We start from the raw sequence: 14,678 nt of genomic DNA on the forward strand, positions 1-14,678 counted from the left end.
CTGCTCCATCTTGGGCTCCTCACCCACCGGTGCAGTCTCCGCCTGTCGGCCCCCTGGTGTCGTTGACCCCTCCTTCACCATGGCTCCTCCCGCCGTCGACTCCACCTTGGATCTCCGTCCTGGCTGGTCTCTGGTGGACCATCTGGCTCCTGTCTCCTCCCTGGCTCCTTCCTCCGTCGTCTCCTCCCTGGCTCCTCCTTCTGTGGTCCCTGTCTGCTGGCCCCCTCCTGGGAGTCCGTCCTCCACCGGAACCTCCTCCCAAGTTCCCACCCACGCCTCCCTCTGTTGTTTCTACGGTGCGAGGACGCACCTACCGGGAGGGGGGAGTACTGTCACACCTGGACTCATTTAGTGTGTTTTTGCCCGTGACCCAGTTTGTGTCTTTCCGTGTTTGGTTTGATTAGTTCCCAGGTGTGTCTATTCTATTCCTCATGTGTTCCATGTCCCTGTTAATTTAGTCATGCCATCCACCTGTGTTTCCCCAATTATCCTTTTGTACATAAGCCTTGTCCTTTCAGTTCTGTTTTGTCGGGTCGCCTCACTTGTGACTAACTCACTCACTTACATGTGTCTATCGCTGTGCTCCATGAGTTGTATATATTAAAAGCCTTATTTCGTTTATCCTCGGCTCCGTGTTTCTTCCGGCAGCGTAAAACCGTGACACGCATTAGACAGGGGACTTTGATTGAATTATCTATTTCGTCATCTCTCTAAATTGAGCTTTACACTAGCTCATCATTACAGTGACATGAGATCTACAACTTTTTCTCTCTATTTTTAAAACCTTCTTTTACTTTTATTTTATTTGTTTAAAATAATAATAATAAATAAATAAATAAATAAATAAATAATAGTGCTGTAAAATGATTATTCACGATTAATCTCATCCAAAATAAATGTTTTTGTTTACATAATATAGTTATGTGTGTGTACTATGTATATTTATTATGTATATACAAATACGCACACATACAGTTTATATTTAGTATATATTAACATGTATATATTAATTTTCATATAATTTAATTTATATATAGATAGATAGATAGATAGTAATATTATACATTTTATTAAAATATTTTTAATATAAAAACATAACATATTTTTATTAAATATATACATACATGTGTGACTATTTATATAAATGTAATAAATATAAACAGTACACATACATATATTACGTAAACAAAAACCTTTATTTTGGATGAGATTAATCGTGATTAATCATTTGACATCACTAATAAAGACATAAAAGATAAATAAAAAAGATAAATTTGAAATGAAATCTGAATTAATAGTATGGTAGTGATCATCTAATTTTACTACACATATATTTTTCATTGTGCGTATGAAAAAGCATAATACAAAACGACTCATAAATAGTCGAATATATTTAAAAAAATTAATTGCTTTAGAACTATTATTAATAAGTTGTTGTTAATGTTATTATTATTCATGCTTACTACATATCTAATAAATACAAACAAAGTAAAAGTTTCTGAAAATGTAAGGTCAGATCTCTTGATTAATTTTAAATCTCTGAAAATATACATTGATTCTAGTGCTGATAGTAATGTTGAATGAGTCAACATAGTTTAGTCATTGCACTTAAAAGAATTGAAAATAGTTATACTTAAGCTGCACATAAGGAAGACTGAGGCCAGTTTGAGAGCCATTAAAGGTATTTTTCAACTATTTATTTAGAATTCTGACAAGTGCTTTAGTGCTGAATTTTTCACATATTTAGAGTGCATGTCTGATATCTCTTTATGTCACACATTTAAATCTGAAGGACTGAGGCATAAACTGCTCACTTTTCATCATCTTGATCCAAAATAATTACTCTAATTATATACATGCAGTTATTTCAGATTTTTAAAAAATGCAGCTTTTTTTCTTTGCACATCATACAGTTTACTGAATATTATCTAGCATCACATGATAATAAGGACTTTTGTAACTGAAAGATGCATTAGGTCATATAAATTAGGAAAGGACACTATTCTTGTGATATCATCTGTGTTTCTGCATTTCAGACAGGCTGTCGCTCTGTAAAGTAGTTGTGGTGTTTATTTTAGTGACTCTTTTTGCTGGTTATATCATTGCACTACAAAGTGATGACAAGTGTTATTATGAACGAGCGTCTGAATCATTCATTTAATAATTTTGTTTAAAAACAGATTGATTCAGAAACTAAACACACCACTGTGTGTAGACATGCAACATGATTTTGAATTTGTTTGGAACTATTTTTGATAGTGGAGCAAAAATAGAATAATAATGTGTATAAACTGTTAGTTTCTTCATATTCTTATCCATCCCTATTGTCTCTCCTGAACCTGTGACAATGTTTCTCTTCCTGTTTCATCACCTAGAGGTTTGTTGCAGTGGGCTTTGGGGAAAAAACTGGCATGAACTCACTTGGGAGTACAAAAGTAACAATAATTTATTAAAAATAACACAGAGCTTAGTTTATCTCATCTTTATTAAAGCCTGAGTTAGACACAATAAAAGGAATACTTTACCCAAAGATTTTAATTTGCTGAAAATGTACTCAACCTCACTGCATTCAAAATGTAGATGAGATTTGTTTGTTTATTGGAACAGATTTGGAGAAATTTGGCATTACAGCACTTGTTCACCAATGAATCCTCTTCAGTGAATGGGTGCCATCAGAATGAGAGTCCAAACACCTGATACATCATAATCAACAAATAATCCACACGACTCCAGTCCATCCATTAACATCTTATTGTTAATTGTCAATTAATCATCTTATTGTGATTTTTTTTATTAGCTGTTTGAACTCCCACTCTGATGGCACCCATTCACTGTAGAGGATTTACATTTACATTTAATCATTTAGCAAGATGCTTTTATCCAAAGTGACTTTCAAATGAGAACAATAGAAGCAATTAGACCAACAAAAGAATAAAAACAGTATATACAAGTGCCATGACAAATCTCAGTTAGTCTAGCACAAAAATTTGATAGACAAGAAAAGAAAAGGTAAGTGCTAGTATTAGTTGGTTAAGAGCTGGCGAAAAAGATGAGGCTTTAGATGTTTTTTTGAAAATGAGTAAAGACTCAGCTGTTCGAATTGAGATTGGGAGGTCATTCCACCAGCTGGGGACAGCCCAAAGGTCAGTGAGAGTGATTTTGAACCTCTTTGGGATGGCACCACAAGGCGTCGTTCACTTGCAGAATGCAAGCTTCTGGAGGGTGCATAAGTTGACTAGTGTGTTTAGGTATATTGGTGCCGTGCCAGTGGTCTTCTTGTAGGCAAGCATCAGTACCTTGAATTTGATGCAAGTAGCTACTGGTAACCATTATAACCTGATGAGGAGAGGAGTAACGTGAGCTTTTTTTGGCTCATTGAAGACAACCCTCGCTGCTGCATTCTGGATCAGATGTAGAGGCTTGATAGTACATGCAGGAAGTCCCGCCAGGAGAGCATTACAATTGTCCAGTCTGGAGAGAACAAGAATTTGGACAAGAAGTTGGGTGGCTTGTTCTTACAGGAAGGGTCAAATCTTACTAAGGTTGAGCAGAAGGTGATGGTCATTCATCCAGCTAAAAATGTCACAGACAGGTTGCAATGCAGGCAACTACCTTCAGGTCATCTGGTTGGAATGAGAAGTAGAGTTGAGTGTCATCAGCGTAACAGTGATAGGCAAAGCCATGCTTCTGATTGACAGATCCTAATGACATCATGAAGACGGAGAAGAGGAGTGATCCAAGTACTGAACCTTGAGGAACCCCAGTAGCAAGTTGTTGTGACTTAGAAACATCACCCCTCCAAAACACCCTGAAGGATCTATCTGAGAGGTAGAACTTAAACCTGTCATGGTTGGTAACCGTGATCTCGGGTTGTTTACACTTTGTGGTGAATTCTGTGTGTTCTGCGTCTGCACTGATTAGTTGTGGGCATCTCCGTTAATTATATCAGCAACAGCTGCCACTCATTACCCATCTCCTATATAATGGCTTGTCTCAGGCTTGTGTTTGTGAGATCGTTGTTTCATGTCGTTGTGTTTACCCCCGTCTGGCTTCTGTGTAGTTTGCGTTTGGATGTCTGTGTTTCCACTCTCTCCGATCGATCACTCAGCCATGGACACTTACCTTCGGCTCTGTTCCCCGCAGTTCCTGTGCCACTCTCTCCTGCTGCCTCATGCCGTCAACACCCGGACTCCTCACCTGCACTCCATTACCGTCTGGACTTCTCACCGCCGTAATCATCCCTCTGGAGTGTTTCCGTATCATCGTCTTTGTGTGTCTTTGTAACATCATCTCATTAAATACGTTAACTCGCTATTGTTTCCAGACTGTCCTTTCACCAGCCGTCACAGAACGATCTCACCTAAACATGGAAGCAGCGAGCACCAACACCCTCACCGATTTCATGCACCACAGCGTCAAGAGAATGGATCAGCAGCAGGAGAGCATCTCGAACATCGGACGCGCTGTCCAAGCACTGGTGGCACAGGTGTCCGAGCTCACCCAGCAGATCCATCAGCTCACGTCTCCCACTGTGCCCATCGCGCCGCCTGCGCCTACCGTTCCCCCGGGGATTCCCCAGGACCACTTCCGGCCAGAGCCGCGACTTCCGGCGCCAGAGAACTACGCTGGTGAGCCAACTTTTTGCAGAACATTCCTTAACAAGTGCTCGATGCATTTTGCTCTGCAGCCCCGCACTTTCGCCACAGAAGAATCCAAGGTAGCGTTCACGCTCACACTTCTATCTGGCAAGGCTGCCTTATGGGGAACGGCGGTGTGGGAAAATCAACATCCGTGCTGTGCCTCGTTCCACCGCCTATCTGAAGAGATGAAGAGAGTTTTCGACTGGGCCGCGACCGGCAGGGAGGCCGCCCATCGCCTCTCGGAACTCCGACAAGGACATTCATCTGTCACCGAGTATTCCATCGAGTTCCGTACCCTGGCGGCCGTGTGCCAGTGGAACGAGGCGGCGCAGTGGGATAGGTTCCTGCATGGGTTATTCGCCCGTGTTCAGCAGGAGATCTACCTCCTCGAGCTGCCCCCTACTCTCAACGAACTCATCGACCTGGAGTTGCAGGTGGAGGCCAGGTTTAATCGCCTGGGCCGCCAACACAGTCCTTCCAGACCTCCATTCTCTCCCAGTAGGGGGTACTTGAGTCAAGAGAACACGGTCGGTTCTATCGACGATCACGAGCCCATGCAGGTGGGTCGAGCTCGGCTGTCCCGGAGGGAGAGGGGACGGCAGAGGTCCCAAGGACTATGTTTATACTGTGGAGGCTCTGATCATAACAACTACTCTTGCCCGGTAAAAGAGTCAGCCCGATAGTAAACCTGAGGCTACTATCGGGTGGGATCTCCGCCGAGAAGTCCTCACCCACATCATCGACCCTCCTTCCGGTGAAACTGCGGTGGAAGAATCACCATAATGAATGCCAAGCTCTTCTGGACTCCGGAGCCGAAGGTAATTTCATTGATTCTTCACTTGCACATCACCTGAACATTCCTGTCCTTCCTGTGTCTCTCCCCATCCATGTCACCGCACTCAACAGCCAGGAACTGCCTCATGTCACCCACCATACTGAACCCATCACACTCATCACATCTGGCAACCATCAAGAAACCATATCCTTTTTTCTCATGGATTCCCCTGTTGCTCTCATTGTTTTAGGTCACCCCTGGTTGTTCAAACATAATCCACGAGTGGAATGGGGTTCTAACACTATCACATTGTGGAGTGAAAGTTGTCATGAGTCTTGTCTGGTTTCTGCCTGTTCTGTTATTCCTGTTTCTGTTTTTCAGAAGGAGACCATGGCTTTGCCAAACGTGCCCGTTGAGTATCTGGACCTGAAGGGGGCGGGGTTCTTTTTTGTGGGTAAGAAGGATGGTTCTCTGCGACCTTGCATTGATTACAGAGAGCTGAACAACATTACTATTAAGAATACTTATCCATTACCACTCATGTATTCAGCTTTCGAGAGGTTGCAGGGAGCATCTGTATTCACAAAATTGGATTTACGTAACGCTTATCATTTGGTCTGCATCGGGAAGGGGGATGAATGGAAAACTTCCTTTAATACCCCTAGAGGGCACTTTGAATATTTGGTTATGCCTTTCGGGCTCTCCAACTCGCCCGGGGTTTTTCAAGCATTCGTGAATGACATGTTGAGAGATATGGTAGATCAGTTTATATATGTTTACCTGGATGACATACTGATTTTTTCTTCATCTCTCCAGGAACATGTTCAACATGTCAGACGAGTGCTCCAGAGGCTATTAGAGAATGGGCTTTTTGTCAAGGCGGAGAAGTGCGTATTCCATGCACAGTCGGTCCCCTTCCTAGGGTATATCGTGTCGTCTGAGGGAATACGAATGGACCCTGACAAGGTAAAGGCTGTGATAGATTGGCCATCTCCAGATTCCCGTAAGGCCCTACAGTGGTTTCTGGGGTTCGCCAACTTCTATCGGCGTTTTCAGGTTCTCTAACCTGAAGAACTGCTTTGTTTCGGCTCCCATCCTTGTCGCCCCTGATCCCACACGGCAGTTCGTGGTGGAGGTCGACGCATCAGAGATGGGGGTAGGAGCAGTGTTGTCCCAACGTGCTGCTTCAGACGATAAGGTCCACCCTTGCGCGTTTTTCTCTCATCGATTATCTCCTGCCGAACGTAATTATGACATTGGCAATAGAGAGTTGTTGGCGGTCAAATTAGCGTTGGAGGAGTGGCGCCACTGGTTAGAGGGTTCAGGGGTTCCCTTTATTGTTTGGACCGATCATAAAAATTTAGAGTACATTAGAACTGCCAAAAGACTCGATTCCAGGCAGGCTCGGTGGGCACTTTTTTTCGGCCGTTTTGAATTTACCCTATCGTACCGCCTGGGTTCCAAGAATGTTAAACCCGATTCTTTGTCACGTCTTTTTGATCCCTCCGCCCGTCCCGTTACTCCTGAGTGCATTTTGCCTGAGAAATTAGTTGTCTCAGCACTCATATGGGAGGTCGAGTCGAGGGTCAAGACGGCCTTAGAAGGGGTAATGCCTCCGTCCGGTTGCCCACCGAACCGCTTATTTGTGCCGGAGGAGTTAAGGTCCGAAGTTGTCCAGTGGGGTCATTGTTCCAACATGGCTTGTCATCCAGGGATAAGTAGAACTAATGGGTTGGTTAGACAACGATTCTAGTGGCCACGTATGGCTCACGACGTCCGCAATTTTGTTTTGGCTTGTTCAGTTTGCGCCAGTGGTAAGTCATCTAACCGACCTCCTGATGGGCTCCTTCAACCGCTGTCTGTCCCTTCGAGACCCTGGTCACATATCGCTCTAGATTTTGTCACCGCCCTCCCGCCCTCTAATGGCATGACAGTCGTTTCTCGAAGGTGGCACATTTCATTCCCTTGCCCAAATTACCGACAGCCAAGGAGACAGCAGTTACTGTTTTAGACCACGTCTTTCGGCTTCATGGCATCCCGGTAGACGTGGTTTCAGACAGGGGATCCCAGTTCATATCCAAATTTTGGAAAGAGTTTTGCAAGTTATTAGGAGCGTCTGTTAGCTTGTCGTCGGGTTATCATCCCCAAAGCAACGGACAATCTGAGCGAGCCAACCAAGATTTAGAGAGGACGTTGAGATGTTTGGTCTCCAAGAATCCTTCTTCCTGGAGGCAACAACTCTCTATGGTGGAGTACGCCCACAATTCGTTGCCAGTGTCAGCTACGGGCCTCTCTCCGTTTCAGTGTAGTGTAGGGTACCAGCCACCAGCCTTTCCCAGTCTGGAATCTGAAGTCGCGGTCCCCTCTGCTCACGCATTTGTCCAGAGGTGCCACCGCACCTGGACCAGAGCCCGTGAGACTCTGGTCCGGGTGAGGGAGCGCACTAAGGCCAAGGCCGATCGCCACCGGTCAAAGCTTCCTGTCTACGTCGTGGGTCAAAAAGTGTGGCTTTCTACCAGTAACATTCCATTGCGATCCGTTTCTAATAAACTAGCTCCCAAATTTATCGCCCCGTTCACTATCACCAAGATCATTAGTCCGGTGACAGTCCGCCTCAAACTACCTCCTGCGTACAAGAGGATACACCCCGCCTTTCATGTGTCCAAAATTAAACCCGTGTTTTATGCACGTATTAATCCGCCTACTCCGGTTCCCCCGCCGCCGCGTCTCGTAGATGGGGAACCGACTGAAGCAGCTTGGCCTGCGGATGTATAGGCTCTGCCAGCCATGGCGGATTTGGGGGGAGGGGGCAGAGGTGAGCAGCCATGGACTCGTCCAGGGGCGGCATTTGCTCATAGCCCTTCTCCTGAGAGCCGTTGACTGAAGTGAGGGCTGCAGAGGAGGTAGTGCGTAAGCAGGCCGAGTAGGGGGGGGCGCCAAGGCTTTGTCAGCTCATTGTGAACTTCAGGTAAGAGTGGTGCAAAGTGCTGGCAGGGGGCCTGGCGGCGTACTGGCAGGTACCATTCGTCCAGCCTGCTGCGCATTGGTTCTTCAGGTGGAGCCCACTCTAAATCGAGTTCCTCAAAAGCTTTGGAGAAGATGCGGAAAAGCTCGCGTCCATCCCAGCTCTGGCGTCGATGGGCTCAGGTGACGGAATGTGGGCGGGGTCAGGATCACTGGTTCAATCCTCCGTTTAGGAAGCCACGAATGACATGGAGTCGTCAAGTGGCATGTCGTCTGATCCGCCAAAAGAGACAAGGTCACCCGCTTCATCCGAGGGATGCTGCTCTGGGTGTGAGAAAAGGACAGGGGGCGGTTTCTCATAGTCTCCGCTCATTTCATAAGCATGGTGTCACTCTCTTGCTCTCCTTTGCCCTCTCATTTTAATGGTACTGGAAGTTCACTATGCACATCATTAGATTTAAAATCTTTTTATCTGCTTGTGACAGTAATATTTGCTGAGAGTATCACACCCTGAAAAGCCAGATGGATAATTAGTGACATAGCCCATGAAATCATATAAATGATTGGGTGAGCGGACAGATACCAAAATGAAACTACCATGTGAATACCAACCATAAATTATATAAAAATGAGAGTCTGGCTGTATATGATTTGGTGGATTTACAAGCCTTAAATTCAAAACGAGAAAACTGGACATTTTTAAGCAAATAATTTTGTGAATTATAAGTGGATAAAGTGTACAAATAAAAAGTAAGCTCTCTTTTTGTCTAATTAAAGACTGCCTTAGTTGACCTGTCATCAGCATATTTTCATAAGAACTGCTAAGAAGATGTGAGCACAATGATTCAATTCAAATGAAAATGTAAAAGTACAGACCGTTGCAGTTGTAGTTGTTTTTGTGTGTAAATTTTTTAAAGAGAATTGTAACTATGAAAAACATTTTCTATGGGTGACAGTGTTTGATGATTGAAAAAATCATGAAGGTAGATAAATGCATTTATAATTCAATCATACAGCCTTCATTTAGATGTATATTGGAGGTCATTTATTACATTTAATAGCATTATATACTATTAAACAGTGTTATAATAGTTTGTTAAAACAAAAAGTAAAAATAAACCATCGAAAATTATGTTTAATTTAAATAAAAATTATTATTAGCTGAAATATAATAAATTATAAAAACATTTTCAGTTTGCCAAAGCAACATTTCTCATTTTAAGTTAAAATAACTTGTTGGAACTAAAAAAAAAAGGTAACAAAATTAATAACAAAATAAAAATATGTAACAAAATAAGATTTTAAATGAAAATATTAAAACTAATTAAAAATATAATAAAAAATTTAATAATAACTCAATTATGCTAATATAACTGACTACAGTTTTTTTACAGTCACTTTGTCACCAGTTCCAGAAACTTGATTACATTTTTCTAGTCTAGATACTCAAAACTCATTATTTGTAACACGGGCTGTCCAATGTTCAAAACTGCATGTTGCATTCATAATTTTAAGAAGCCTTGCATTTGCAGAAGCTGTGGTTCAAATAGCTCATTTATTATGAAATATCATAGGAACATTAGTTTAGATCACCCACACTCACTGCTAGTACAATAAATTAAATATAGTTGTTCAAAATATGATGCAGCTTTCATTATGGTTCTACACATTCATACCTTTAGAAAATGATTGAAGAAATAATCAACTCACAACAGGTTTTTCAAAAACTTTCAATAAGAAAAAATTAGATAAGAAAAAAAAGATAAGAAAAAACTACAGTACGCTTACAGTAAAATGTCAACTGGAGTGTTCCTCACTGTACTTATATATTTTTATCATCCCCGTCTTGTGGATTTGGACACAGGTTTTCATCCCCATTATGATGAATGTTTTTATTAACTAAACCTCTTGTAAAAAATTTGGCATGGCAAATCCAGGCCTGACATTGGTCTCCTGGGATGTCATTGCATATATCATCTATGGCCTGTAGAAGAGGGCCTTTTATGAACTTTCCACCTCCATTTAGTTAACAATTCTTCTGTCGGACTATAGGGGTAAATAAACTGGATGGGTCTGAAACCATGATTGCACTCAGTGTTGTTGCTAGGAATTCTGGGCCCATTGCACTGATTCTGCTATAAGGCACCCTCAAAATGACAAACAGTTGAGCTGTTGTATCAATTGACAGTTAGATCATTGCAATGAAATGAATAGACACTCAACTCAAATGTAATGTGCAAGTTGCATTTTGAAATAGTTATACTTTGATATTAAGATGTCATTTTGAACCTGTGATTTTAGTACAATGAAAGAAAAAATCTTTGGTTTGTGTATTGTATCCAAGCATTTGGAAAAAGTGTTAAGTGTTTTGAAAAATTTGCATTTTGGTCATCCGTTGTGAAGTCAAGAGTTTTAAAAATATAACACAAAGGTTCTGTTATTAGTCCAAAAATGATTGTTTAAAAATTAAACATAAAACACCTAACCTGCCAATCAAGACCAAAGCCACCCCATTTTCATACTTTCAGAATGTCTTTATTTATTTAGAGCTGAGATACAATGATATTTAACAGAACACATTTAAATGATTTAGGTTTATTTGAGGCAGGAAAGCTGTAAATATTTTTTTTTTTAACAACAGTAGCACAGTTCAGACCATTTACCACCAAACCACTTAGTTATGGATTTCATACTGCTAGGTGAATAATTACTATTAATGGTCACCAAAGACACATTCCTACTATATTGGAAGCAATTGGACAAGAGTAAAAAGACTTAAAATACAACAACTTTCATATTGGGTCCATTGCTGGTGACACCTGCACATTTTACACAACATTCATTAGCTTCATCTGTGGACACTGCGCTTCTTGCGACATCACTGATCCCTTAAACCCTCCTCAGTATATATTCATGCCACTTTAGGATCGCTATAAATGTTGTTCTGAGTAAAGGTAAGGTTTAGATAACAACTTACAACACAGAAAAAGGGTCAACAGCATTTTTTTTTTTTTAAATTAGCAACCTAATTCTCATCCTCTATTGACCTCAAAGCATCTGACTAAACAGATGATGTTGAGGTAGAACAGAGACACCTACAGACTGTTGAGGGGAATCCTGATACAACTTGCTTTGGTACATTTAAAATATTTAAAAAGTTGGCTGGATTTTTTTTTAAGATTATTTCAAACTCTTGACTAGTAATTATATGCCACTTGTAGTTTGTACCAGAGGAACTGTAAATCCTGTCATGAAAAGTCAACTATACAGACAAACCGGTCCATTTGTTTACAGCCCAGATCACTGAAGGAAATTTCAAGAGACTAAACAACTCATCACTTGAGTTTGAAGGCACTGAGCAGAAATCTGGAAGACCTGCTTTTATATAAATGCTTTTTATATAGGCACAATGGGTGAAACATAAGTAAACTTTTATTATTATTATTACTATTATATGTCTGATACACAAGCTTCATGACTGCTGTAATAATATATTTTTAGATGCAGCCAGATCTACCACTGGCCATATCCATGCATTCCATTATCCCCCGATGGAGTGATGGTGACTGAATCGAGAAAAGGACGGAGCGCTTGTCCAAAAGGTCTATGGAGAAGGAAATCCAGTTATTACTAATAGTGCCACTAATGTCAACAACAACAACAACAAATTTGATTGTAAAGCTGAACAGACAAACTTACGTAGCAAGCACCTCAGATGGGAGGTCAGTGATGTATGAGGGAATCTTAGACCCTGTTAAAAACTGTGCAACCTCAGCGCTAAAGGTGTTACAGTTGTGTTCAAAGAGGTGGTATTTTTCAGGTCTGTGAAAAACAAAAAAGGAGGTAGTACAGATTTGCACATGTATATTGTCATTTCTGTAGATACAAATTTAAGAGATTTCTCAAAAACCAATGCCATACTTTGTCTTTGCATACTAAACTAGGAAATATAATAATATATATGCAGTTTCCTGATAAATGCAAGGAAAGAAAGATATTCTGACCTGTAAGTAGACTCCCTGAGCGAAGACAGATATTCCTGAAAAAGGTCCCGGGGAACTTCTGTGTTTCCAAGGTCCACTGTGGAATCAGACATACCTAGAATAGTACCACCCTGAAACATGACAACATTTCATGATTATGATGGGTAACAGACGAACATAGCCTTTTACCTTTCAGATATCTTGAGGAACATCTGCCTCTTACCGGAAAGCAGCTCATAATGCCTCCTCCTCCAAAGAAAAACTCTTCCCCGTAAACCACTATAGATGTGTGCCTTCATTAAGTAATCCAAGAATGATACATTAAAATAAAGACTTGATCAATTGAACTGTTTATTAAGTTTAAACAAATATAAAATATAAGCAGTTTCAATAGTGGACTCAAACCTTTGGACTCCTCTGTATATTAAATTCTGCTGCCCGAGAGTCTCAAAACATAAAATAATAATAATAATAATAATAATAATAGAACATACTCACCATATTCCCTCAACTTGCTTTCCTGTCAGTGTAGATACAGAATTGCAATCAGACATTTCTTAACAGACTTCCAAAGGTAAATTTTTCTCCAGAATTTATAAAACATCTTATTTCACTTTGACTTTATGAGAAATTAACAAAAACCATTTCAACAACACGAAAACATATATGTGACCCTGGACCACAAAAACCAGTCTTAAGTCGCTGGGGTATATTTTTAGCAATAGCCAATAGAACATTGTACGGGTCAAAATTATAGATTTTTCTTTTATGCCAAAAATCATTAGGATATTAAGTAAAGATCATGTTCCATTAAGGTATTTTGTATATTTCCTACCGTAAAGGTATCCAAATCTTACTTTTTATTAGTAATATGCAGTCTTAAGAATTAATTTGGACAATTTTCTCAGTATTTTTTTATTTTTTGCACCCTCAGATTAAAGATTTACAAATAGTTGTGTCTCTGCCAAATATTGTCCGATCCTAATAAACCTCACATCAATGGAAAGCTTATTTATACAGACAAACAATTTTGAGAAACTGACTGGTTTTGTGGCCCATAGTGACATATTTCTATTCTAGAGACATCACCACCACCTCCCCTGAACTTAACTTTAGCTGCAGAACTCACCTAACATCATTGGACTCAGCTGACGGGCCAGTCCTTTTGACATGTCATAAATGTACAACTTCACGTTGAAAGAACTTCCATCAGCCATCGCTACGAGTTTAGACAAACGTGTGTTTACAAACAAAAACGAAACTCTACAGTTAGCAAACTGAAATGTAGCTCGAGTTTCTCGCTCTGATTGAACTCGAAAAAAACAATACTCCAGTGTTATTTTTGCTCACATTTCCATTATCGCTTTAAACATTCACACAAGGAATGCGTTCGTTGTCGTTTTAAATTATTTTAGGAAAGAAATAAATCCGCCGCAGCGTTCACGTCCGCTTGGTCACAGTGACACAGTGATATTTTGATACCGGTTATGACAAATGTGCTTATTCATTGTGGACCCGACCAATAGCAGCACAGATACATCTGTCAAATAGCTGAAATATCCTCCAAAACGCTAGATGGCGAATTTGAAAAGAACAAACATGCTGGTTTTTTTGTTTGTATTTTTTTTAACTCGAGGAACTATTACAAACAATGTTATCAAAAACAACAACATAACAATAAGAGAATAAAAAAGAGAGAAGAACGAAGGACAAAGCACAACAAACAAAAACAGTTGCCAAGGGGAGGAAAGGAACTTCAAAACAAAAATAAAATAGATACATACATGTGTCGTGTACGTATATATAAAATAAAATAAATATATTGTAAAGTTCACAAACTTTCAAAGTTCTTACAACTTTCTTATTTACAGAGTCTCTGATAATGTCAATATATATATACTTATTTCAGAAAACAAAAACAAACTTGCTGGTGTTCATGGCAGACACGCCCAGCACAGAATCTACTAGTAAGCGGAAGTCATTCTCGAGATTCGGTTCGTTTGAACAGTTCATTTCAAAAAGCCAGTTCAAAACTCCCGATTCAGCAACTCCTACCTCATTACGTGGTCGCTGACATCCCGACATGTCATAAACATTCTTTACATCTTTAATAAATCCATATATGGACCCATACTGATGTTTATTATAGTATTTCGAATAGCTTTTACAGTTTGCCCCATCAGTCGGTCAAATTGTTCGGTTCACTCGAGAATCGCTGTAAACCAGTTCGGTTCATAGACAAATTGTGCAGATAGATTGGGAACCGAGTCAATCTATTCAAAGAAAAGAACCGAGTTACATAAAATATTTGTTTAT

At 40.4% G+C, this 14,678-nt stretch overlaps 1 protein-coding gene across 2 annotated transcripts; it reads right to left on the bottom strand.

The window, feature by feature from the left end:
• Positions 1-10,892: 10,892 nt before the first annotated feature.
• Positions 10,893-13,891, bottom strand: desi1b (desumoylating isopeptidase 1b). 2 transcript variants are annotated; one of them, XM_052570581.1, is made up of 7 exons: positions 13,713-13,891; positions 13,492-13,581; positions 12,861-12,882; positions 12,586-12,655; positions 12,384-12,493; positions 12,079-12,201; positions 10,893-11,983 (listed from the first exon to the last, which is right to left on the bottom strand). In XM_052570581.1, the coding sequence occupies exons 2-7, from the start codon at positions 13,577-13,579 to the stop codon at positions 11,893-11,895; spliced, it is 504 nt and encodes a 167-aa protein (XP_052426541.1). In that variant the 5' UTR covers positions 13,580-13,581; positions 13,713-13,891; the 3' UTR covers positions 10,893-11,892. The 2 variants fall into 2 exon arrangements, with proteins under 2 accessions (XP_052426541.1, XP_052426540.1); XM_052570580.1 differs by having other exon boundaries at positions 13,492-13,888.
• Positions 13,892-14,678: the final 787 nt, after the last annotated feature.

This window comes from Carassius gibelio, chromosome B12, assembly GCF_023724105.1.
Source record: "Carassius gibelio isolate Cgi1373 ecotype wild population from Czech Republic chromosome B12, carGib1.2-hapl.c, whole genome shotgun sequence".
NCBI classification, from domain to species: domain Eukaryota; kingdom Metazoa; phylum Chordata; class Actinopteri; order Cypriniformes; family Cyprinidae; genus Carassius; species Carassius gibelio.